We start from the raw sequence: 23,877 nt of genomic DNA, 5'->3' as shown, positions 1-23,877 counted from the left end.
GCGTGAAAGTGTCCAGTGTTGGTCGTGGCAGTTGTCTGCTCGACTGCGCACCTCCCACTCTGGAGGAGCAGGCTGGGAAAATACAAGCATCCTTGCAACTCAAGTGGCAGAGCAGCATACCTATCAATCAAGACGGAAGGTTGGATCTCTCGTGCCGGCGATTGTTGCCCTGGGAGAGGCCCTCGCCTGTCCTACATGGCCCAACCCCTGCGTGCTCGCCGATCCTTCAGTGAAAGCAGGCTGCCAGCCGCTAGTCACCCTGCACGCAATCCTCCCCAACGGCTCAGCCATTCCACGACATTCTACGGCCAGCCAGATGCTTCTAAAGCCTCCTCGTGACCTCGCTTAGAGGCCCTCACAGCCTGGCACGGACCACCCCAATATCTATATAAACGCCCTCCCCCCACGTCCCTTTTTCCCCTCCACCGTCTCCTTGCCATTTGGCTGGGATGATAGGTACCCGAAGGGTGTATTCAGTTTAATCGCTGAATGGGCCCCTACGGGGGCCCTCAACGTGATCAACCAGTTTTTGGGACTTTGCTGGTTGGCCGCTGTGTTTTTCACATGCCGGTCAACCCGCACTGTGTCGCTCGTATTGCACTGTTTCGGGCTGACGCGACCTTCATCTTTTTCATCTTTTCATTGAGCTTCTCGGCTTGTCCGGGATCTTGAGGAAGATTTGAAATGCCCTCCTCCCTGTTACCTTGTTGCCGCCAGCTTCGGCCCTTGTCCTGACGCCCGGGAGCCCCAGCCTATAGGCATTACCATCTCATGAGCTGGCTCATGATCTTTGCTCACTACAATTTTGAAATTGAACTGGCTTGGAGATGCGCTGAAGTGAAGCATCCAACCACGTAAGGGCGTAATTGCACGAATCACCAGCTGTGATTTCTCTCTACAGGCTGCTGGGAAGAACACAGGAAAGGCTGGCCCGCTGCTCGGGGCGGTACTGCCACCTGGAATCGCAAGGGCGCAAGAGATGCTCCTCTAAACATGGCAGCTCCAACCCGCCGAGGGCGCAAGACCAGCTCGCAGCACCATGTCAGCTATCGCAACTGCCCACAGCCATCCCTCCTTATAAAAGGCAGATCTCCTTCCAGCTCAAACCAAACATCCTTCATCAAACCAAACATCCTTCATCCTCGTCACCTCCAAGCACCCGCGAATCTAGGGGCCGTCGGCAACATTCTTTATGTGGGTCCCCACTGGCTCGGCCATTTTTTCCACTACCACCAGACACAGCCGCTAACAAGCTCACAGTCTTATCCAACCACTCATCCGCCGGTGGCTATGCGCCGATGGCATCCCAATTCGAGAAAATGTGCTCTAGCCGGAGCCCGACCGCAAACCGAGGCCAGGGAAGTACGACTACTACAGTCGGCGGCCCCTGGCGGGCCTTGATGTTCGCACCACCGTAATGTTGCGGAACATCCCAAACCAGATGACAACGTACGGCGGCAGCGGTTGGCGGTCTCGACGATCGCACTAAGGTAATTCTGCGCAGCATCTCCAACCAGATGACAACATATGATGGTTGGCGGCTGGCCGAGCCCGTGGACACCGATTGTGCGGAGCTCCAATGAGCGCGTCCTGGCCTCTGTGCTGGATGGCCTCCCGAGCCAGTCGAACACCTTGGCAGCGTTGCCGGACGGCTCTCACTCAGCGTGTGGACGACATCCTTGCGAACGCATTCTGCACCGGTATTTCCTACCCCGATCCCGTCCTGTCAATGAAAACTAACGGACCGAAATAGTTGAAGATCTCGCACATTCAGCCGAGCCTGTCCAAAGATTCTGAAGCCATGAGAAAACATCGGCAAGCGACGTCGAGCATGTACAGCTGTCAAGGCGGCTTTGTCCGAAACAGATGACGACACTGGCTGGACAACGCGGGAACGACGCTTGCGACTACCGATCAAGCCTGAGCGCTCAAAATCCGGCGACAATCTGAAGTTTGAGCTTCAAACTTTCCAAGGAGAGGTCTGAAGAGAGTAGGTCTTCTCAGAATGGAGCGACCATGCATCCACGACCGGTATGTTCTCTTCCTGATCTTCCTTACCATGGACAGTCTACTAGGTGTACCAAGAACAGAAGCTGACCAGGTCTAGTCAGCTTCCACAGAGCCGCGGCTCGTTATAGCACAGTAAACTCACTTTGCGCCTTTCTCTCAATGAGACACGACCGTCGACTGCTTGAAATAGCCGAGCCTAAACACCGAGGATCCTCGCAAAGACATCCAGTTTCTCTTCCGTTAAGAAAGGCTTTCTCACCAATGCCTTTGGACTCTTCAAGCCGCTCACCAAGAAGTACAAGAAGGATGGTGAGAAGCACAGTAACCTTTCAGGCAGACACTAGTGTTTGGGAAATGTGGATAGATCTTCTGTGGAAGGTGGCTGTTAGAATCGAGTCATTGGGAGGACAAGCCGGGCTGGTTTGGAAAGGGAGGATCGAGAGATGCTGGTCGCATGTTGATGGCGGAGAACGGTTGGGCTCTTCTTGGATGGGTCTGTTACATCAGTGCCAAAAGACACATCTCGGTACCATACAACCAGATTCAACATTTGCCCAACCAGCAGACATAAATAGGACACCGAGTTCCCCTTCTTGAAAATTCAAGCTACTTCCACATTTACTTGCACAACTTCGAGAGCCACAGCAGCTGTACCTCTAGCGACTTCATCATGATATCCGCGACAGCAGTTTTGATTATCGTTATAGTCTGTAACGTTGTAACTATTGCCATGACAATAACTACTATCGTCTTCGCCTGTAAGGCTCGAAAGCGCAGCGCTGATCTACCACCTAAAAAACTCTCAGAGAGGAACAGTCGCTGCTATAGTGTCTAGCAGCGAGGCCTGCAGCCGCTTTTGTGCCACGATGGCTCTCCTTATCATGTGGGCAAGCGCTAGCGCGCCGCCTGCGCAGACAAACCTCCTCCGCCCCTCCAACTTTCTCCTCTCCATAACCTACTTTTGCGAGATTGCACGCAACGTCTTCTTTTCTTCGCCGCTTTTTCCAGTCTTTAGAGAGTTAAGCACCTATACCTTTCGGGTTTGCGCCGGCACCGAGAAGTCACTGGCTTCGGCTCACCGCGGTGAAGAGGACACATTACGACCAACAACCTCCCCGGCTGCACTTGTCGCGGCTGTCAGGCTCTTTGCAAGGAGGCTTGTGTCCTTGAAATCAACGAGGACCCAGTCGGCGCCAAAGCCATCGCCTACACCAGCTCCACTCAGCCGCCCTTTCGGGATGACCCAGGAACTGGCCTGCGCCATCTTCGACCGTACATCTGAGATGCGCTGGATGGCTCCTTCACCTCCTAAAGATCACAGCGACAAGAAGATTGCCATCATTGGCTGCGGTCTCCGGGCTTGAGGTACGTTCATATCTGCCCAGCGGCGATGCGCCTTCAGCGGTTTCACACTATCACTTCTTCCCAAAGCTTACCTTCCTTCGAGATAGAGCCCTATTACCGCCGAGGTTTTGCAAGTCGACAAACTCCTCCGTTCGAGACAGTTGTACCGGTCATTTACATGAGACTCTCCCAGCGAGCACGACATTGCCCTGCTCATCCACTTCGACCGCGATTTGCTCACTACTGGCATTCTATCCTATGATCACATTTGTGATTACGAGGAACTCGACAACTACCGGAACAGCGAGTTACTCCTCGGGCTCGACGGACAACAACATCTCAAGAAGGGGGGATTCCGCCATCGATCATCGACCGCCTTTACCCAATGCCACTGATGGAGAGGGTCCACATACTGAAATGACGATGGGCACAATGCCGAGACGGTGCCTGAAGGATTTAACCAGGACATCTTCCATGATGTCTACGCCCAAATCAGGCACCTGGTCTATACCAACTCTTGGCGCAGGTTCGTCGAGCCTTGCAAGGGTGACATGTAGGGCTTGACGCCGTCCTTGCGAACTCCGATCACCAAGCAGACTAGGGACTCCACGGGCAAAGAGCTGTACAAGATGCCTAGCTCTCCAACCCCAGCATACCAGCGGGACTAGCGAGGTCGTGATCGCCCGCCGGACGATCTTCCTGGCTTCACATTTGCCATTTCCCCGGCGCCCCAGCTCCCTTCGCTTCCGCTCCTCCTGGTTTCCTGGCTACCGAACCTTGACGAGGAGGAAGCAATTGACTGCACTATGATGGATATCAGGCATCGAGACAGCGGAGTGCAGAGCGAACCCAAGATTGGAGTCAGAAATTCTGGCCATCGGCGGACGTGCAGAGCGAACCCAAGTTTCGAAGCAGGGATCCATGCAACAGCGGAGTGCAGAGCGAACCCAGGAATATATTCATAAATTCTGGCTCACCGCGGAAGTGCAGAGCGAACCCAAGAAGTGGCACAGAAATTCATGCCAACAGCGGACTACAGAGCGAACCCAAGAACGGACGGATTCAGGAACTCCTGCCATCAGCGGCATGCAGAGCGAACCCAAGCACGAATACAGAAAGTCATGCCTGGCGTCCCAGCCAAACAGTACGCTCGTTCTGCAGGAAGTACAATGGACATAATAGAGAAGACATTGAGGGGGATGGAAAGCTGGGGTGGGCCAGCAAGCGCAGGCATCTGCGCTAAGCCTAAGCACATGGCCACAGCACATACTGGTGACACTGCTTCCAACTGCTACATGTAGGACACGATGAGCTGGATACGAGGGTCCCCATTGCAACACCGTCCAGTCGACGGTCTCCCAAGCAGCCGGAAACACCAAATAACCCCGAGTTTCCACGCTAGCAGGAATCACCATAAGCTAGGTAGATAAGAAAAGATAATGATCAAAAGGTTCAATAAGATGTTGTCAGAATCATCGTCCTGGTTTGATAATCGTTATAACATCTTAAACATAGTGTGCACCATCTCTAGAGCGAGCAAAACTTCCCGGCTTCACTCGTGTTGTTTTCCACCCTATCAGAATCTTTGAGGACGTTCATAGCGATACCAACACGGGTTGATGCCCTCAAACAGCTTTCGTTTAGGCCTGTCGCTTCATGGTGCGGCTCGCCCATCAGGCTGTCTGCTGGGTACAAGGTAAATTGGCTTTCCCAGCCTGATAATATTTGCTCCTACCTGGCGGCCTCACATGCCCGTAGAACGGGCTAGGGAATCCCCCGAAGGCAAACGTGAAGGAAGGCTCCGCTACCTCGCCTACCTCTCGGCGAATATGAGTCCGCCCCTAAGCCTTGATCGCTTTGAGTATTACCCTTGTAACCTCGGTGATCCGCCGAGCCCATGGCAGCAATTATAACTGCCGTAAACATCCCCACTCCTTGGATCAAACATGTTTCACTCTTCAATTTGCTCGACATCATGCTGTTACCTTCGGCTATTAGCTATCCCTGAAGGCAGGGGTCGGGTAATGGGATAGGAAGAACAAACAGCAAAAAGTCTACTGGAGGACAACTTTTTTCTACTGAGACTCATCATAGCAGCACGAATTAGTCTCCTGCGAGCGTTGTGGACTTTTCCCTTCTGGATATGCCGCCGATAACGTGATACATTCGAAAATAGGGGCGTTCAAATGGACAAGGACAAGCGCTTTTATTTTAGGCAATGAAAACTTGTTCGGCACGGCTTAAAATATAAAAAGCCAGGAGGCTTCTCGCAATACGTAAGAACGAAATGCAACCAAGGCCCTGTTGGTTAAGTAATTATTTGGATTCCTGTGATTGGCCCTCTCATGCATCTCATGTATACTACCTACGTTAACCCAGCAAAATCCACACCAAACCCAACCCAGCCGCGCCTTCAACGAGCCCGCCAAGTTCATTTCAGCCTACCAGGCCCGTTTGCCGCCAAGATGTGCTACTGACGCCTTCCAAACGCGCTAGCGCGGGTCGGAAACGTGCCTTCCCGTCCGCCTGTCCCACCGCTTTTGACACCGCGCCGCTTCTCCATGACTTCCCACCCACCCGTTCTTCTCACTTTTTCCCACACTGTTTCTTCTGCCCTTTGCGCCGGGCTTGACTTGCGGGTTTCAAAACGACAGATGCTGACCCCTTCCGCCTTGGCTCTCGGCCGCTTGGCTGCGAAGCTCTCTCAAACAATCCTTCCAAAAACTTTCCACGCTCACTGTCGCTCGCACCCACCCACCATGAACGGCGTCGTTCAGTTCCTGGTCTTGTTCGCCGCGCTAGAGCACCCGCTTCAGCATTTCGCATGGGCGGTGAAGCTCGATGAGAGAATCAAACAGCATCTCGCTCGGCCGTTGGTGCCAACCACGACCGCAGACACCACCATCACCATCACCATCACGCCTCCATGGCCAAGAAGGCCGTCCACCTAGAATATGTGACGGAGACTGCTTTCAGAGATGCCCGACCTCTTTCACCACCGTTCCCCCTTTCCTACATTCACAATGGCCACCCAAAAGATTACTCTCACCAACGGGGGAAAAGACAAGAGTCCGCCCTGCCTTGGCCTCTGGCCTGGTTGATTTTGGTGCCGGCCGCTCCTTAACTACAGCTATCTTGGTAAGTCGTTTAGGGAACTTTTCACTTGCGCACAGCCAGTCTGACGCTCATACAGGAACCGAGGGTATGACCATTCCTCTGGAGACATATCCGGGAGACGTCGCACCCTTGACTTGCCCTGATCAGAAGACGTATTATCAGTGGCAGGGCAAGTAAACTTCCGGACAGTACTTTGTCAATTGTCAACAATCTCAACGTGCCGGTCGGAGTTGCTGGTGCTGGTCAGAGTAAGTAGCTAACGTAGCGTTTCCCAACCGAGTGTACTCAAGCTGACATGAATTAGGTCAAAGGGAAGACAAGAACATTAACATGGTTTACTCCGACAACCATGTAAGTCCTGAGGAAAAAGTAGCCAACGCTTCGAAAATGTCACGACGATTCTGCTCTGGTCGCCATCTCCGAGTACGACCAGCGGCTGTTCGAAGATGAAACGGTGAACCGTATGCAGGACGCGCTCACCCATTTCGACTCCTTTTGCAACTCGCGGTGGTTTGTCAAGATGTCGATCGTCCTGTTCCTTAACAAGATTGATCGCTTCAAGGAGAAGCTTCCTGTCAGCCCGATGAAGAACTAGTTCTTCAATTTGTGAGATTCCTGGACGCACTAACCAGCAATGACAAATCCTGGCATATGCCGTTTGTCTGACGAGGGTATAGACATCATAAAGCACGACATAGAGAGGTATGCTCACCCCACGACTCCCGTAGCTACCCACCTTGCTAACCACTTACTGCAGGCTTGCCCTATCACACAACCAGCTGAGCACCCTGCCCCTCAAGCTTACCGAATGCTCGCGCCTCCGCTATCTGAACGTCCGCTAAAACGGCCTTCGCGAGTTTCCCAACGCCGTACGTTAGCTCCATCACACCATATACTTGGCGTATGAGTGCTGACTTGAGACAGGTTCTACAACTCTCGACGCTCGAAATATTGGACGTTAGCAGAAACAAGATCAGGGAAATTCCGGAGGAGGTATGCCACTTGATCTCGCTCAAGGTGCTGGCGAGCGACCCAGCGCAATAGGATCGAACGGCTGCCGCTTGTTTAGGCGGTTTCAACAGCTTGTATGCAGCAGCAGATTCGCTGCCACCATCCCCGGACTGGGGAACTTCAAAGGCACAATCGTGCACCCCCAGGTCTGGTCAGAGGATCTCGATTACGCAGGGAAAGATATGGTCATCAGTGGGAGCGGCGCCACCGCTGTTACCCTTCTGCCGAACCTTACTGAAAAGGCCAAGCATGTCATGATGCTGCAGCGCTCGCCAAGCTACCACTGCTCTTGAAGAAGGTTCAATGACCTTGGCCGACCATGCAGGACCGAGCGCGCAAAGGCTCCACGAGGATTGTGGGTGGAGTGGGTAGGATTACGTGGAGGAAGATATGTGGGGGAACAGATAGATAGTTTTTAAGCAGCACTCATCTTGCACGCCTTCGAGAAAACACAAAGGATACTCTGACCTTATGACGGCGAGGCTTTTCAAATAATATGAATGTTTTTCTCCTCATGAGACTTGCTTCTGCCTGGCCCGGTGTCGTATGCCCGCCTCTCCATCTTAATACCTTGCATACATGCATGGTAGTTCAGACGCCTTGTTTATTGTCAATGGCGCTTAATTAGTCAGTCAAAACAATCCCAAAGCCTAGGTACCTGCGGGCGATGATCGAGAAGTAAGACTAGGCTAGAGCGTTAAGCAGATTAAGGAGGCCGGTAGGCTATAACAGGGGAACCTTTTAAATTCTCTCCCTCCTCCTTAGTAGGATCGGAAGTCGCACCTATAAGAAGAGGAATATTTCTATCTAAGGCTTTGCTTTTGTCCACCTCCAAACGCACACTCGTAGGTCAATGCCCTTCCCTTCTCTTTGAAATGCCACGAACCCAGATCTCCGAGCGTTGTAAATGGTCATCAAGGGACAACTCCTCCTACCCCGCCGTAAGGCAAAGCGACGTTCAGACAAGAGACGCATGGGGTTATCATCCGGAGCGGACTTCTCTCAGATTGGTTTGCCTCTGCAGCTTTCTGTGCGGCTTGACGGGCCCTCTTCCCGCTGTTATCGTTCCTGTGTGTGTGTGTGTGTGTGTGCGTGCGTGCGTGGGTCTTATCGGGATACGATGACGTTGTCGCTTCTGCATGCGATAAAAGGCTTACTACTCTCTGTTCCCTTTCTTCGCTGGGTGCTTTCCGCTTCTTGGGAGTGGGAGCGTTCTGCTCAATGACTGGGGCTGGGTTACTGCCCTTGGCGGGCGTGGAGGCTGCAGCGGCGGCGGCGGCGGAGCCTTGGTGATGGCGGAAGCTATTGGACTCCCGGCTGCGAAACCTGAGAAAGGCGTGGAGTTACGTTGTCTTGGGACTAATGTACGGAGTGATCGACGTTAGAAAGATCTTGCTGAGACGGTTAGTTTATGATGTTGTGAAAACGGTAGAGGGGAAAGACGAACATGATAATGTGGGCTACAGCAGCCACCGGAATGTCGACTTGGTGTCTCTCCGCTCGAAGCTGTTGTGTTTGTCGGCATTGCTGGAGAGAGCTTGGGTCTTCCTGGAAACACGATAGGTCTGGGCGGGATGGACCGAAGCCCTGAGAGCGATGTCGTAATTGTATGGGATCTCTTCTAGGTCCTGCGTATCCCCGTTCTCGGTCAGTGTTTGATTTCTTGTGCTGCTGGTGGAAAGAACAGGAGTGCCTACCATTTGGACGATGTCCCACAGGCGATAATGTTGTAGGATGACGTTTGAAAGGATGAATGGGTTGCTGTGAGCGGCTAGAGAACTCAGAGGACGCAGTGACGTCAGGGGCTGAGGCTGGCGGACGCATAACTAGGTTTGGGGGTGGCTTCCCACTCTCGAATGCAGCTGTCAGGCGGACATAATAGACGAGCATGGACGGTGCAAGTCCTGCCAGGATTAGGCAAACGCGGCCAAGCACCAGCAAGCACGATCGGAATTCCTGCCTGCCGGCAGGCTGCACACAGCCGTGCCCGGCGCCCCTTCATAAAGCCCGCTGCATCTCCAAACCAACTTTCTCTACCTCTCCTTCAACCATCCTTCAAAACTCCAAGCCGCCGTCACCGCGGCCATTATCCTTCGACATCATACTCAAGCACCCTGCCTTATTCCTACCCCACGGGTCGTGGGCCTCGGTAGTCCGAACCGCGTCTTGCCCCCGCCTCCAAGCCGTTCCTCACGAGCCCACGGCCCGTGGGGCCACATCAATTGCACCAGCTTCTGGTGCCAGGTCCTCAACTGGTCGGGACTCAGTCGCGCCGAGGCGCTACGTAAGATCCGATCCGATGAAGCCGGTCCCTCACGCCTTTTGAGCGTCAACGGACCTGTTTACCTAGTAAGTCCGTCGAGGTCGTATGCCTGATTGGGACTAACGAACTAACGAACACAGAAACATTGCCGGACGCCATGGTGTTTCATTCACCTACTATGGCTAATGAAACTTGCTCTGTCCTCTGTACCATCGATAACTCAACTTCGACTTGGACCAGTGCATTCTCGACAACCTCTTTCCCTGCGAGCTGAAACCCTGGAAGGACTCTCAGGATGTTCGCCTCTGCCTTCAGGAACGTAAGTAACCTCTCGAAATTCTCTTGGTCTGAACGTTCTTGACTGACACCAGGACTCAGCCCCACCCACAGTCCAACAGTCGATTTTCATTCCTCCAATGAGCACTTCGGCTGCGGATGTTTTGACTAGAGGAGGCACCAACTAGCATGCACAATCTGGAACAGAACACAGCAAGATGGGACGCTTTGTGCTATGGATGATCTGGTCGACATTTGCATCAGTATACCTGTCTCGGGATACAACGAACAGCCAACATTCAGGATCGGTTCATGGTGTTATGCCATGGTCCAGAAGGGAAGACGTTACACGTTTGCTACCACAGCTCTCTGGCTGCCCGAGTTGAGACTCGTTCGTAAGACCGCAGAGCTTCCAACGCTGGACTAACAGGCTCATTCCCTCCGGCCAAGTTGGTTACGTTGTTCTCACAACTTCCGCTGGAATTATGGACCAGGAGGAAGCCAAGGAGAAGCGCGTTGGCGGCAAGGTCCTCGGATTCTTTTACTAGATGTGTGCTCTGAGCGTCAAGACGCACTGCATCTACCTGATGCAACGGGCCGATGCGCAAAGCAAACCCAACGTCTGTTTGCTCCGTAAGTTAATCCACCAAGATTCGTTGCGACGACCATTGTTTCACTCATATTGACATTGAGGTAGGTCAGAAATATTCTCGACTAAGCGGCTACACTTTTCTCATTCGCAGCAAGCAACTTCAGCATGCTTCTACAGCCGCAGAGGAAACTCGGTCGGAAAACACTACCTAGTCAGTTACTTCCATTCCAACGCAGATGAAATTCATGCTGATTACGCCCATAGCAGCAGGTTGTTGCACAGAACCCCGCTGCGTCTCAGCAGTTTGCATTATTCCTCCGGCCGCTCAGGAAAGCTCCAGCTGCAAGACTTTGTTACTGCCACAACGCCAAGCATTATATATTGCAGGCTTTTCGTCTCAGCACCAGTCATAGGCGGTAAGGGCAATACAATGCCCACTCTGCCTTTTACATACTTGCAAACTAACCTGCCAAGATTTGGAACATCTGTCGCCGGTCAAAGGGTTTAGACAAACGGAGAACGGCTTTCTGGGGTCACATATGAGCATCACGGAGAGGGTAGAGAGGGGTCGGTCGGACTTGCCCTGTACCTTACATCAAGCCGAATCTGCAATAATATCGAAGCCCATTTCCGGGTAGTTGCCCTGCTCGCTCTTCCATCTTATGAGCCGCCTTCACAATGAATGCAGAGAACCCCAGTGGCACAACAAGTTGTAGATTGCTGGACAAAAACCAATATGGCATATGGATGGGTTGCTACACGTTGCAGGGATTGATGCTAATTTTCTACCGACCTACTCCCGCCATCATGACCTGCACCATGCAGTTTCCTGTAGACAGTCTTGCCTGCCTTGCCTCCTTCTCAACACTTCTAGTACAATCGCCCACCAAGCTTCAACCTGAAAGACGGCGAATTGAATGTCTCACTGTCATCACAAACTTCATGGCGGTGGCCCCTGGGTCCGACCAGCTTGTATCGCGACCCCCGCTCAGATGTCGCAAACAATAGCTCTATTATCTTCATACACAGGTCCGAGTGGCTGTTCGCTTTCGACTTTGCTGTAAATCGGGCACACGGTTTTCAGTGGAGTGTAATAGGCCGTCGGGGTCTGTGAGAGAATGGTAAGCTTTAAACCTCCGGCAACAGAAGAACGCTTTAACCAACCGTTTTACATTAGGCTATGCGTACCTATCTATTAATCTCTCGACTTCCGCAACGCATCTTGGCCTAGAGCGACAAAATCTACCGAGTTTTGCATTAGGCTGACGAAGACAAAGACTTGTGGTTTCATCCTTTGCATAACAGTTGCAGCTGGTGCTCGGAGACTGCATGCGAATGTCTGCAGCGTGGTGCGATAGTGTTCGACTTTGTGACCCAACATGCATCACACAATGCCGGCTCAGGACATAAACAGGGTAAAGAACTGGAAAGGCATGGCCGTACGTTGACCAAGGGGAAATCCAAAATCAAATACTGAGAACACAGCGTAACAATAAGACAGTGCTGCTCTTCATGGACTTGCAGGGCGACAGCATCAACCAAGGAAGACTAGCGTGGCCACTACAGGCAGCTGCCTGTTCTACCGCGTCTGGACGCGTTGCATGCCGGTGCTTGGCCGGCACATCCCCCGAGCGGCACCTTCCCAACTCCAGTGGCTGCCGCATTCCCTGCGTCCCTCGGAAAATCTTCTCCCTCCCCTTAAATACTTTCCTCTCTTCCATCTTCATCCATCTTCCTTTCATCCCACTCATCTTCGTTCATCCACGCAGAACACCCGGCCATCCTTCATGTATGTATGTCACTGCAATCAATCCCATCCAAGCCCTTCCTATAGATCGACAAGCTTGCTAACCAGCTTCAGCAGTCAAACCATCCGAGCACTGCCCACCACATGGTGGCAACACCAACCCCACCACCATGCTCGCTCTCGAGCGACACATTGTGAGTAAGGAAAATTCCTTCGATCCATCCATTGTACCTTCTCAGCGATCATGCTAACATGCATTTGCAGTAAAAAGCCAACACCGACCCCCAGCTGAATCTGCTTTCACCAGAATCATGACAGACCAACCCCAAGCAGGGAGCCAAGGCCCCACGGCCATCGAGCCGCCGAGCCCGGCGAGCCCATCAACAGCTCGGTCGAGCTCCCTCCCACACGCCCGTCATGACAGACCAGCCCCAGACCGCTCCTCCCACAGGAGTCACCAGCGTGGTCAAAAATTGCATCTGCGCCTGTCGGTGCAGTCATAGTTTGCAAGTCCTATATGGGGCTACGGCCCCAGGCCATCCCATTGGGCACTGCCCGTCGGCATTGAGAAGCCCAACCATCTGCCGGGCACCTCTGGCCCCTATCACAGGCCGGGTATGTCGTCCACCAGCACCACACACTTGTGACGAATGCTAACATCGCCGTGCTTCTAGGGGTGCCCGAATTGGCAAGAGTTTTTAGAGGCCCGGGTCGTGAGATTGCGCATATAGATCTGCGCATACGTGCTCTATCGGCGCTTAGCACCAGTACGTTCCTTGTCCCTCTTGCTCTGTCACTCTCATCTCTCGCACTTTGATCTTGCTAATGTTTGGTCGCAGGGAATTCAAGCTACGCTTGCATTCATTATTACAACCCTCACTGGCCCCCCCTCCGCGTACGCGCCTCTGAGAGGGGGGGCCTATGCGCCGCAGCTTAATTGGCCGGGCGGCAGCATGTATGGCAAGTTGTGTGTGGTGTGGTGTGGTGTGAAGTTTGGGCGTTGGACGTGGCGGTTTCACTATGGTGTCGGTTGTTAGTAGCTTGGTGCTGATGTGTTTACGACGTATCACACATTACAGCGTACGATGTGCTGTCTTTCTCTCAATTAAGTTTGCCCGTGATGTTTGTGAGAATATGTAATCGCAAGTTTCAATGTGAATGGCGGTGGAGGAGTCTGAGGGGTGCCTAGTAGTACGTGTGCGTGTGTTCGCAGACCGTACTAATCCGGCACTAACTTGGATTAACCACCCAACCAGACGGTCAGACCGACGTGGCACTGTTCACATCACAGGGTCTTGGCGTGGTGTTGCAGTAAAAAGGAGCTAACTAACCAACCTGACGTAGGTCATATTGGGCCGCCTATTTGCTATATATTCACCGCCACCCGTACCTACCCGTACCTACCCGCGCCTATTCGCACGTTCGGCCCTCAACACCATAGTACCCTATATTACAGACGGATTCACAGACCGCCGGTAGATTGGGCGATAGACGTGCTGATTAAGCCGACGACGCCACGACCGGATTGGACGTAGAGGCAAACTTCGACTGCATAGACGGACTACCGTTCAACTAGTCTATTTCGAATACTGCGTGTGTATCCAAGGCCGGAAAGTAAAGTCTTCCAATTTAACATCTCACAGTGCAACACGTTGCGACCGGACTAGAGCTAGTTGTCGACTATATTATCCGGCGAAAGACCACTACTCCTACGTACTGTGTTCACCCAAATGACAACTCAGTGTGACAAGTCAACACCGACCTGACGATAGCTACTCCTCGCAGCCTGATTAACGGCTCCATCCCACACAGCACAGTAGCAGCAGGCCATTCGACAAAGCTACCGTCGTATCTTTGATCTCAATCAAGCAACAATTTTCAAAAGAAAGACGGGACGCTGGGCACTAACGTCAAGCATAGAAGCACAACATCAATCCAAAAAATTACTAACAACCGACATAGTCATCTTCCACAGTCCCAAGACCTTTCCCCGCCGAACCAGCCCACGCCGCTCTTTTCCTCTCCTTCAGTAGTCTCCTCCATGACGAAAAATATCTGAAATCAAAAGATCCTCCGCATTGAAACATCTTTTCCGAATATATCGCACCGAAGTGCAAGCTACAGTGGCTTGGAGGCGAGAAGGGGACGAGAGAACCCAAATGAAAAACTTATATACACTGTAACCCCCATGCCAAGACGGCCCGACCAAGCGTTGATGTAACCCTGGACTCCTTCGCAAGTGATATCGATGACCTTGCTAGTCCAGTTGGCAAAAGTGTCCTGGATGCGCAGAGAGACGAAGTCTTCATGTGTATGAATCTTCCCCGCGTGCGTCGTGGTGGCGTGTCGTCTCATCGCTTGAGCCAGCTTCTGATCCGGCCCGGAGTGTTGTTGAGGGTGTCTAGGCATGCCGGCTTGAGGCGGCATGGGATACTGGCCGGCGGCGACTGGAGATTGGTAATAGAAATGGTTCTGATACTGCATCGCCTGCGCTTTCTCAAGTGTCGATAGTTAAGACAGGAAAGTGTGAAGGTCTGGAGTTGGCTCCCGAGAAGGAATATCCTCTGGGTTTTGTGGGAGTGGAGGCAGGCCGCAGCGGAGGAAGAGGAGGAGAAGGTGTGCGCTTCCTCTTCTTTCCAGTCCGTAGCTGACCTTCCTCGTCTTCGGAAACCTTGTCGCCCGAGTCCTCTTCAAGTGCCTCGATCGTGTCGAGGTAGTCGACGTCAAGGGACTTGCCACTGGCGCCGTCGCGGATTGGGCGTCCAGTGAGTGGTTTGTAGCGAGTTTCGGTACCTTTCCCGACGTCGCTGGACGACGAAGTCCTGATTTGGGCGGACTTGCTCTTGCTCTTGGGCTTCGCGTTGGTCTTGCGCGAGGGCGCCATGGTGTGGTGGGGTGCTGGCGAGTAGATGGGCAAGGAAACAATGAGAGAGTAGTGGGCGTCCGATGAGTGGGTTGTAACGAGTTTCGGTACTTTCCCCGACGTCGCTGGATAACGAAAGACGAAAGTACTGAGTCTCATCCATTTCCAGTAAGTCGCCCTGAGGTCCAACGTAGGCTTCCAGGGACATGACGACAGCCTCACGGATAGGATCAATAGGCGGGTTTGTAGCCTGTCGCAGGCGCCCTCGGTCCGTGAGCTCCCTTTCCGCCCCGGAAAGTCTCGGGGTGGCCCCATTGGCCTCCCGCCGGCTGAGGAACGTACGGAACGACCTGCATGCCTCCAGGGACAACACCTGCAGGACCGCCGCTGCGCGTTGCGTACGCGGATGCCGCGCGAGCGGCTGACAGAGTGACCTGAATAACAAGCTCAACGTCAGCAGGTGAGCCATGACGGGAATGGGGAAAGAAAGGGGTGCTCAGCAAGGAAATTACAGGAGTCAAGGTGCCGCAGACAAGGTCGGCTTGGACTTACCCGTAGGTCAGATTCACAATAGTCTGCTTGTTCGTGTCGGACTTGATCGTGTGCGCGCAATCTGGAAATAGACGTTAGCTGTTGTTCAACGTCGGCAACGTGGGTTGATGCTGTTGGGTATCCTTACGCGCACACGATGCATGACGCGGCCGGCTGGGGCCGGCGGCGGCTGGAAGGAAAAAAAAGAACTGATGTGGCCCACAGGGCACTATAGGACTTGTATTCTGTACCACAAAGAGCAATGCTCTCGGTGGTGTGCCAGGACTGCATCGTCCTTCGCAGAAGATGTGTCCCATGTTGCCGCCTATTTGTTCCGGCGGTGCGATGTCGCGCACAATGTCTTGTCGCATTCCACGACCGGCGACCCGTTTCTTTTTTCTCGAATGGCAGATACGTCCAAGAGCGGCTCGGAAGCAATAGATGCTGTCATGTAAACAAGTACTGTTGTACGGGCTCCTCAACAATGCTGTTAGCAAGACTCACGACAGGTATAGTTAGGAAGTAATAGCTTACTGCTGGCTTGGAGGCGAATTTGTGCCTTGGTGAGTTATGGAGCAGTAAGAAATATCACTGCAGACATCAAGTTCACTGCATGCGGCAGCATCGAGCAAGATTTCAACCGGCGGGCAACACTTCGAACTGCAGATGCCGTCAAGGTTGATATCGTGTTTGTTAACAACCATGATCAGACCGCGAACAGCCCAGACGTCCACATGGGAGATCGAGTGACGGTGGCTGACGCGAGAAGCATGGAAAGCGAAAAGCTAGGCGATCTTCTTGAGCAGTGCTGTCCGAGTCGTCGCGATACCGAAGGCTTCGATGACCTTCAAGACGCTGTTGCCAACAACTCGTTGAAGTGGGAACCGAGATTGGTTAAGGCCCGAGCCACCGCCAAGAGTGGGTTGTGAAGAGGCTTTGAGAGTGTCAGGCTCGTTTGGGATTGATTTGATTTGAAATGTCTGTCGGGAGTGGTTGAACTAACCCAAGAAAGGCACAAAGAGTTGAAAGAGATGTCAGGAAGGGCTACAGGCGCCTCCTTCAGAGCCGGAAATGCTTTTCAAACTTGCTGTCAAGCAGTAACCCTGAGGCTGATTGCTTTGATGTGGTCGGCTTGGCTGCAACCTGACGTTTGTTCTGACAATCAAGGCTGTGAGTCTTTCATCCGTCGGATCAAAGAGAAGGTTAGGAAAGCTTACCTCAATCTTGTTTGTGTGACAATCAGCTGCGGCTCATGGCAGGTTCGGCTTCGAGTGTGGTATCGCATCAGCTGAGGAAGTCAGATCTTGCAGGCTGGGGCCTGTGGGTGGGTAGACCGTAGAGACGTCTGCTGCTGGGATGGTGGAGGGCGAGGCTGACGGATGGCCTGCTGTGAACGGTAATGAGGGAGAAGGGAGGAAGGCCTTGTATCTCTGGAAAAAGTGGAAGGCTCCTAGGATGAAAGCGAAGTTGGAGTTGGGTAGAAGGTGCGTTTCAATGAGCGTTCAGGAAAAGGAAGTGGTTGGGGTGAAGAGACCGTCACAGCCGGTCTGCCCCCAAAACGGAATGGTCCCACCTCTGACAGTGCGTCCACGCTCCGCGCACCGCCAGGCCAACATGGGCCAACTTGCAGCACCACCATCTTCCAATGAACTGGGAGCGAAACGTCGCAGATGGAGAACGCTTTTTAAATTTGTTCTGCTCTATTGGATCTCTCTTCGCATACTGGCATCCGAAATATCTCGTCCTTTCCAACGCCCCTTTTGCCGTCAACAGATCTCCCTCCGCCGAAGGATATGATGCTGACGCTTCCTCAGCTCCACGTCTGCCTTCATTATCATCAAGCGTCTCCTCTTCGCATCATCAAAGCCGTCATGTATGCCTAGGTTTGCAGTATAATTGAAGTCACGGCCTCCCTCGGACACAGCCATTCCGCCAGTTTCACATTTCGAAAACTCTCCATGAAGCGCTCTCATACAATTCAATGTGGTACACATAGCGGACCTATCTGTGTATGGAATTGGTGTAGTCGGCATTGCCATTGGATAACGTATGTTGTAATTGCTGGGAGGGCCTCCATGTCAAGAATCCCAGCGCAGGGTCATGGTAAGTCAAGGAATGGTAGGCATCTTCTTGCTTGGAAGGTCATATGGCTCGGAATATTGAGCTTGCACTATACCCTACCGGCAGGAACGGCTTGGGCCGACAATCCTGAAAGAACGGGCCTTGTAGGTGCGGTGCCCCGGTGACTTTAGGTCTGATGTACTGGACGTGTGATGCTGCTTGGAGACCATTTTGCAGGCCTTGGTATGGACCCAATGAGATCATCTCAGCGTGGTGTCATGCATGAAGACTGGGATATCATGCAAAGATGTTGAGGTTCCTGATCGTGGTCTTACAATCGGTTCTAGGTTGCTTTCAAAAGCATTGCCATCCGGCCTCTATTGTCTTCTTGGAAGCTTTTGAAATCATCGTGACATCTTCACAGAATCTTGGAAGTGCCTCCTTTTCTCTACACGCTGTTTCTTTCCGCTTGTATTTCTCAACCTTCTGCTCCCATACCCCAAAAACCAGTCCCGTCAGTAGGAAGGCTGGTCCATCCGCTTTCTGGGGGCCAATCCAATTCCCAAGTGCGTTGGCAAAGCAAGAAAATGTTTTTCTATAATTGAATGTATACTGAGGCGGCCCGCGTCACCTGATCTGTTGTGTCCTGCCGCCATTACTTGATCACTGCTTGACTACAAGAGCTCCCATTGATTGGCCAATCGGCCAGCCACTTCCTCGCTGCCATCGGGGCTGGTAAAGACTTTCACTACCTTCCCAGCGCCTCATTCACCGCGCTCACGAGTCACTCCCCCGTGACAGCAGGGCCCCAGGGCCGTCACAGCAACGTCATAACAACAGACAAGCGAGTATTAGCGAGCTTTGCGCACGCACGGTCCTCACGGTAGGTCTATATAAACGCTCCCTCCCTCCCCCAACCTGCTCTTCTTTTTTTCTTCAGTTCTCTTTGCCATTTGGCTTAGATCTAAATGTAGTTGTATCTGTTCTTTTCAGTTTAATCGCTGGAAGCCCTCTACGGAGGTGCATCGTGATTAACTGATTTTTAGAACCTGTGCTACCGTTGGTCAGCTCGGACTTGTCCGGCTGCTGGTAGCTCACAGTGTCGCCCGTATTTGCACTGCTTCGGACTAACGCGAAACCAACCCTTTTTTCATTGAGCTTTCCAGCTTGCTCTGGGATCTTGAAGAAGATGGTGTTTTGAATATCTTTGACCTTGGACTTGTCGGCGTCTAGGATGGTGCTCTTGCCCGGCTGTGTCTGGCTGTTTCTTAACATCGAAAGGCTTCGGCCTTCGGGCAAGCCGCGTTGCTAGCCATCCCTCTTCCCAGAGTCGCAGGAGGCAGCACACGATCCTCTTAAGAGGTCGCCAACCAATGGCCTTGTTGTGGGAGATATGCTCGAATTGGCTTGCATCAAGCACACTTACATAGACCGGCTGGGAGGCTCCCGACATGCGCACACTTTTCAAAAATACCCTCATGACCCGACGCCGACAACGATGACACAATAGCCAAGACTTCCTGCGCATATGCCTATTTTCCAGGGAGCGACTGCATTGACGCCTGCTTCAGTCCCTGAATACCAGGCGCGAGAAGCTCCACAGCTCAGCATCCCCTTTCCTCGTTTCCTTCCACAGGCCCCGCGCCGTCAGACTGTCGCACCTTCGGCCCCTACGAGACCGCCTCGCACCGTTACCGACCAAAAAACTGAAAGCGACTACACGAGCAGCAGCGCTGGCGCAATGCGGCCCATCATCCTACTCGGTAAGTCTTGAGATCGCCGGCCACATCCAGATCAGCCGCCCTCCCGCAAACGCCTCGCACACAGCCTACAGGTCCAAATTGAATTTGCAGGCTCAGGACGCGTTTCCGCCGCCCAAGGTTACGGCCCAGCAGTAATACCGTCTTCGCCTGCCGGCACAACGTGGGCTGGCTCTGCAGCTGGTTCCCATTGCCTCCCTCGCGCGCGAAGCCACAAAACAAATTCCAATCCCCGCTGCTATGCGTCTGGAACAGGTAGATAGAGGGCGAGTGTTTTTCTTTTTATACATTACTCTGCTCACAGCATGCTGCTGACTCTGTGTACAAAGTAGGCTCGAAAACATTTCGATCTGGAAGACAAGCCCTTGGGACACAGTTCTTAGAGACGGACGAGCGTCGTGATTGGTCTCACGACATGGCAATTTCGGGCTGCTGCACACGCGGTCAAGACGTTTTCAAGAACGTGACTCTTTATCATGCCGACTACCCCTGCTGCGGTTGTGAGAGATGACCATTTCCACAAGCCGCCCCAACCGCATCGAGTGCGAACACAAGCGGTTTTGAGAAATATTCACCTACCACAAGGCCACTAGAGCAACCTACATACCCAGCGAGCGCCCGACCTCAGTCTGGTACAACCACAAAGCTTCGATTCAGGACACTCGTCAACATGAGCAGGTGAACCCCAGGTTTGCGACAGAAAACCGGGGGAATGGCCTCGTAGTACCAGGCTATGATGGGTGAGCATGCCAGATGAAAGCAGGTGAGCGCTGACCCCTGACAGCGACGAGCAGCATTAATTGTTTCTTAGCTGACTGGCAAGGTTGTGTCTTTCACGGAATTCTTACCCGGAACGGCCGTCCATGTCCTCTGACATCCTCATTTTACTTGTCGCCCCGCGTCCCCAGAAGTACCCTCTTGCTCTGGAGTGACAAATAGCTACGGGAGGAGGGGCGTTCGGACATAGCCCACAATAGGCTCCCAGGCCGAGTCGTGGGCCTTACGATGTCGCCAAGTACACCCCGGGGCTCAGGGTTTCTTGTTTTGGCAAGTCACCACTGTGTGAAATGACGGCTCCAGCTTGGATACAGAGGAACAACGTGCGGCCGTAAGGGAGCGCCAGCATACAAGAGCAAAAGGGACGATCCGCGGAGAGCAACGACAGCAAAGTTGAAGCCAGAATGCGTTCATCGACCATCACGGAAGCGGAGAAACAGGATTCAGGCTCTCGTCCCCTGAAGCCGGCGACGATGATGATATGGTACTGGAGATGCACATTGGCGGACGCTTTGTCGGCGCTCTGAAGCTGTGTTGGGTGCTGTCGCTCAAGCACGGGGCGAAGTGTGCTGGCATGGGACTGAACGATGGACAAGGACATCAAACCGTTTTGCCAAGTTCTTGTGTGTACGTATGCAGGCATTGCAAGGCCGTGCAATGAAGGCGCGCTGTGGTCTTTGCTTGTCATTCAACTTCTTTATGGCAGCATAAAGGCAACGCAACATCCCGCTTTCCACGAATTTCTGCTTCAAACACACCCCCAGCAGCATCTCAAGACAAGCAGAGAAGACTACTGCAACGTCGCTACCAAATGCGGATTGTCGAGCGCAAACAAACATGAAGCCAGGCCGATACTCTACCGGCTCGGCTCCTTCCTGATTATACTTCTCCTTCCAAATCTCTTCCTACCAGCCTTACCCATTGAATTTGAACACCTATCGGCTCCTCATCCTTCGCCCTTTTACTGTCAAAACCAACCTTTCTCACGGGTTAAGGTATATTCCATCTATCGCTGTATTCGTCTCCCAAATGCTCCACATGCTGACAAAGTCTCATGCAAGCCCTTTGCCACTGGTCAATTGAAAATAGTCTCTCTTCGATCCAACCTCATTTTTATTTTGTTATTTCTAAACAAAGCCTATCAGTACGCCTTCCAAGTCCTCTTGTAAAACTCTCTGACTGACATTTCCTCTTGCAGTCCATTGAAACCCTGGAGGCTGGGTCTCCCGGCCCGGGCGGGATAGCCGGTGCCGTCACTATAAGCGGATCATGTTTCTGGGGATTTTGATGCTCTACTACCGCCAGGAGGACACCGGGCGGCTTCAAGCTTGCATCCCGGACCTATGCGACAACAAATCGGCAGCGATCCTGTCCTCGCTACCCAAGACTTCTTTTCTAAGCAGTATGCTCTCAATTGCCTCAGCGTCGAGGATCTCCGCACATTGTCTGACGGGACCTACTTTCCTCGACACTGCATACAAACCCGCGCCTACTACTGCTCTAGAGGAGGGAAGGAGGGGCAATGCGTCGGGCGGTGATGTTTGGACACTCATAAAGTTGCCTTTCTGTAACGGAGTATGCCATGGATAACTACGTTACCCAGTTTGTGGCTGGGAGCTTGTGGCAACGGAGGAAGGGAAAAATCATTTGTATATAAATGCCGTTGAACAATAAGTTTAATTCCCATGAATGTTCATGAGACTATGACCATTGAATAATTAAGTGTCAACCATCACCACCATAACTATATTATCTCGCTTAGCACGAACCCTGTCATCACTTTGCTTTTTCAACATCATGCCATTCTCTCCTATTAGTGGAACGATAGTCACCTTTCTACCCAGGGAAGTCGTGTATTTAAGCAGACAGTTTCACTCAATTTAATGCGACAGCAGTGTCCAGCTTTCTCGCACTGTTCAACATCAAGTCATATCTAGCACCATTGTTCTATGTCGAAAGCTTCCTTCAACCCGCGTTGTCCGCTAAGACGCGATGTCCGACAGGGAAAGCTTTAGTAAGGAGAGCTTTTCCGAGTTTATCGACGCTCTACTAGTCCCAAGCCAGGATGCCTATTTTCCCGCAGCAAATGAACTCAATGCAGTTTCTAGAAGCCTGCCATTAGATTACACAAGCCCACGAATCTTCCGGTTGGCGCGTGATAAGCTTGGCGGCGCAAGCATCCTCCGTCGCCGCCAAATGAAAACCCCGCTGACACAAGCAAGCAACGCAGCCCTCCACGCCCCCGAGGCCAAAATCATCAAGCACACATGCTATACATTCGTTGCAGCAGTCGTCTTACTATATCTCGCACAAACAACGCCCGGAAATGAAGCAGCTGCTAGCAAGGCCTCACAGCGAACGACGACAATCCTGAAGGACAAGAGACATGCCTTAATTTTATGAAAAGGGACTCCAAAACAAAGGTTACGTTCATAGAAAAGGCAAGTAACAACTTAGGTTCAACAAACTAACTGATTAACCTAGTAATATGCATAGATGCGAGACATCCGCTCCGCGACAGCGCCGGTCGCAAGTCCCTCGACATCGACTACCTCAATCCCGTCGATGCATTTGGGGGCCCCGAAAGGTCACGACGAATTATCTATCGGCCTAAAGATAAGGGAGATCAGCTATGTCCCGGGGAAAGTATACATAGTTTGCGATAGCGCCCGGTTGCAGATTATTCGACATTAACTACTCTAACCCGCTTATGGCAATGAGAGAGGACTTCTAAGGACCTAGACGACCGTTCTATCAACTTAAAGACGAAGAAGGGCAGTTACGGACTAGTAGAAGAGGAAGTGCATGACTTCTCCTCCTCGACTTCCCTCAGACTTTAATATTTTCTATAAGCGCCAAAGCCTTACAGGCAGAGAGAAATAGCTACCGACCAGAAGGAAAAGGAAGCGAGCATATTGCCACCCGGTAGATCGGCTGCATTGACCATTTCAGCACGGTCCGAAAGCTTCCTATTCGCTCTCTAACTGCAATCCCAAGCCCCGCAACCGGCAAGTTGCCGTTGCACCTAGCAGAACTACTTGACTCTCCTGATGGTGAGCACAAAACTGCATGCACCAGTTTCACACCGCTGCCATCAAGGCACATGAACATCCGTTGGACATTATATTTTCTGCGGTGTCATTCGCTGGCTGGTGGCTATTTCTGCGAGCGCAAAAGCTCCGAGCGACGAGGCATGAATGGACAAGTAGGATTGTTGTGCTCCAGAGCGGTAGAAATGATATCAATACTACTCTGTTCAAGCATCTGAGTATGGAAAGGCGCGTGTTTGTAGAAAGGGAGGATTTTTCCCCGTGGATAGTAGTGGTTGCGGGCTGTTGGAGAGGAAACAGGCAGCGTGTTCAACCGTCCCGTCGGCGCCAGACGGTAGACGGGACGGATAGCCCACAGTCCGTACGGCCCAGCCGTTCATTAAGACGGTGGAGTGAGTCGTCCGGCTCCGTCGGACGGTTATCACGAGGCTTGGCATGGTGTTGATCGAATATATGCGAATATGTACAAAAAAAT

At 52.5% G+C, this 23,877-nt stretch overlaps 7 protein-coding genes across 7 annotated transcripts; 5 read left to right on the top strand and 2 right to left on the bottom strand.

Annotated features, from left to right (window-relative positions):
* Positions 1–3,106: 3,106 nt before the first annotated feature.
* Positions 3,107–3,374, top strand: K452DRAFT_236089 (uncharacterized protein; the record flags this gene model as incomplete). Its single annotated transcript, XM_033537481.1, has 2 exons — positions 3,107–3,196; positions 3,258–3,374. Coding segments are annotated over 2 exons (207 nt in total), but the record flags the coding sequence as incomplete, so codon positions are not given.
* A 694-nt stretch (positions 3,375–4,068) lies between these two features.
* Positions 4,069–4,807, bottom strand: K452DRAFT_111293 (uncharacterized protein). The gene has a single exon (XM_033535029.1). The coding sequence runs from the start codon at positions 4,767–4,769 to the stop codon at positions 4,314–4,316; it is 456 nt and encodes a 151-aa protein (XP_033393003.1). The 5' UTR covers positions 4,770–4,807; the 3' UTR covers positions 4,069–4,313.
* Positions 4,808–6,892: 2,085 nt separating this feature from the next.
* Positions 6,893–7,066, top strand: K452DRAFT_236028 (uncharacterized protein; the record flags this gene model as incomplete). The annotated part of the gene is made up of 1 exon (XM_033537477.1): positions 6,893–7,066. A coding segment is annotated over one exon (174 nt), but the record flags the coding sequence as incomplete, so codon positions are not given.
* Positions 7,067–7,291: 225 nt separating this feature from the next.
* On the top strand, positions 7,292–7,961 carry K452DRAFT_321849 (uncharacterized protein). The gene is made up of 2 exons (XM_033544440.1): positions 7,292–7,340; positions 7,396–7,961. Exon 2 carries the CDS (start codon positions 7,467–7,469, stop codon positions 7,773–7,775), a length of 309 nt encoding a protein of 102 aa, XP_033393001.1. The 5' UTR covers positions 7,292–7,340; positions 7,396–7,466; the 3' UTR covers positions 7,776–7,961.
* Positions 7,962–10,416: 2,455 nt separating this feature from the next.
* K452DRAFT_236093 (uncharacterized protein) lies at positions 10,417–10,569 on the top strand (the record flags this gene model as incomplete). The annotated part of the gene is made up of 1 exon (XM_033537482.1): positions 10,417–10,569. A coding segment is annotated over one exon (153 nt), but the record flags the coding sequence as incomplete, so codon positions are not given.
* A 3,909-nt stretch (positions 10,570–14,478) lies between these two features.
* Positions 14,479–15,960, bottom strand: K452DRAFT_361965 (uncharacterized protein; the record flags this gene model as incomplete). The annotated part of the gene is made up of 3 exons (XM_033546463.1): positions 15,335–15,960; positions 15,013–15,258; positions 14,479–14,807 (listed from the first exon to the last, which is right to left on the bottom strand). The coding sequence occupies exons 1-3, from the start codon at positions 15,690–15,692 to the stop codon at positions 14,479–14,481; spliced, it is 933 nt and encodes a 310-aa protein (XP_033392999.1). The 5' UTR covers positions 15,693–15,960.
* A 3,383-nt stretch (positions 15,961–19,343) lies between these two features.
* Positions 19,344–19,713, top strand: K452DRAFT_302042 (uncharacterized protein; the record flags this gene model as incomplete). Its single annotated transcript, XM_033542534.1, has 2 exons — positions 19,344–19,578; positions 19,643–19,713. The coding sequence occupies 2 exons, from the start codon at positions 19,344–19,346 to the stop codon at positions 19,711–19,713; spliced, it is 306 nt and encodes a 101-aa protein (XP_033392998.1).
* Positions 19,714–23,877: the final 4,164 nt, after the last annotated feature.

The sequence above is a fragment of the Aplosporella prunicola genome (genome assembly GCF_010093885.1).
Source record: "Aplosporella prunicola CBS 121167 unplaced genomic scaffold K452scaffold_31, whole genome shotgun sequence".
Taxonomy (NCBI): domain Eukaryota; kingdom Fungi; phylum Ascomycota; class Dothideomycetes; order Botryosphaeriales; family Aplosporellaceae; genus Aplosporella; species Aplosporella prunicola.
The sequence above is the reverse complement of the archived record's forward strand: the minus strand, read 5'-3'. Positions and strand labels throughout refer to the sequence as shown.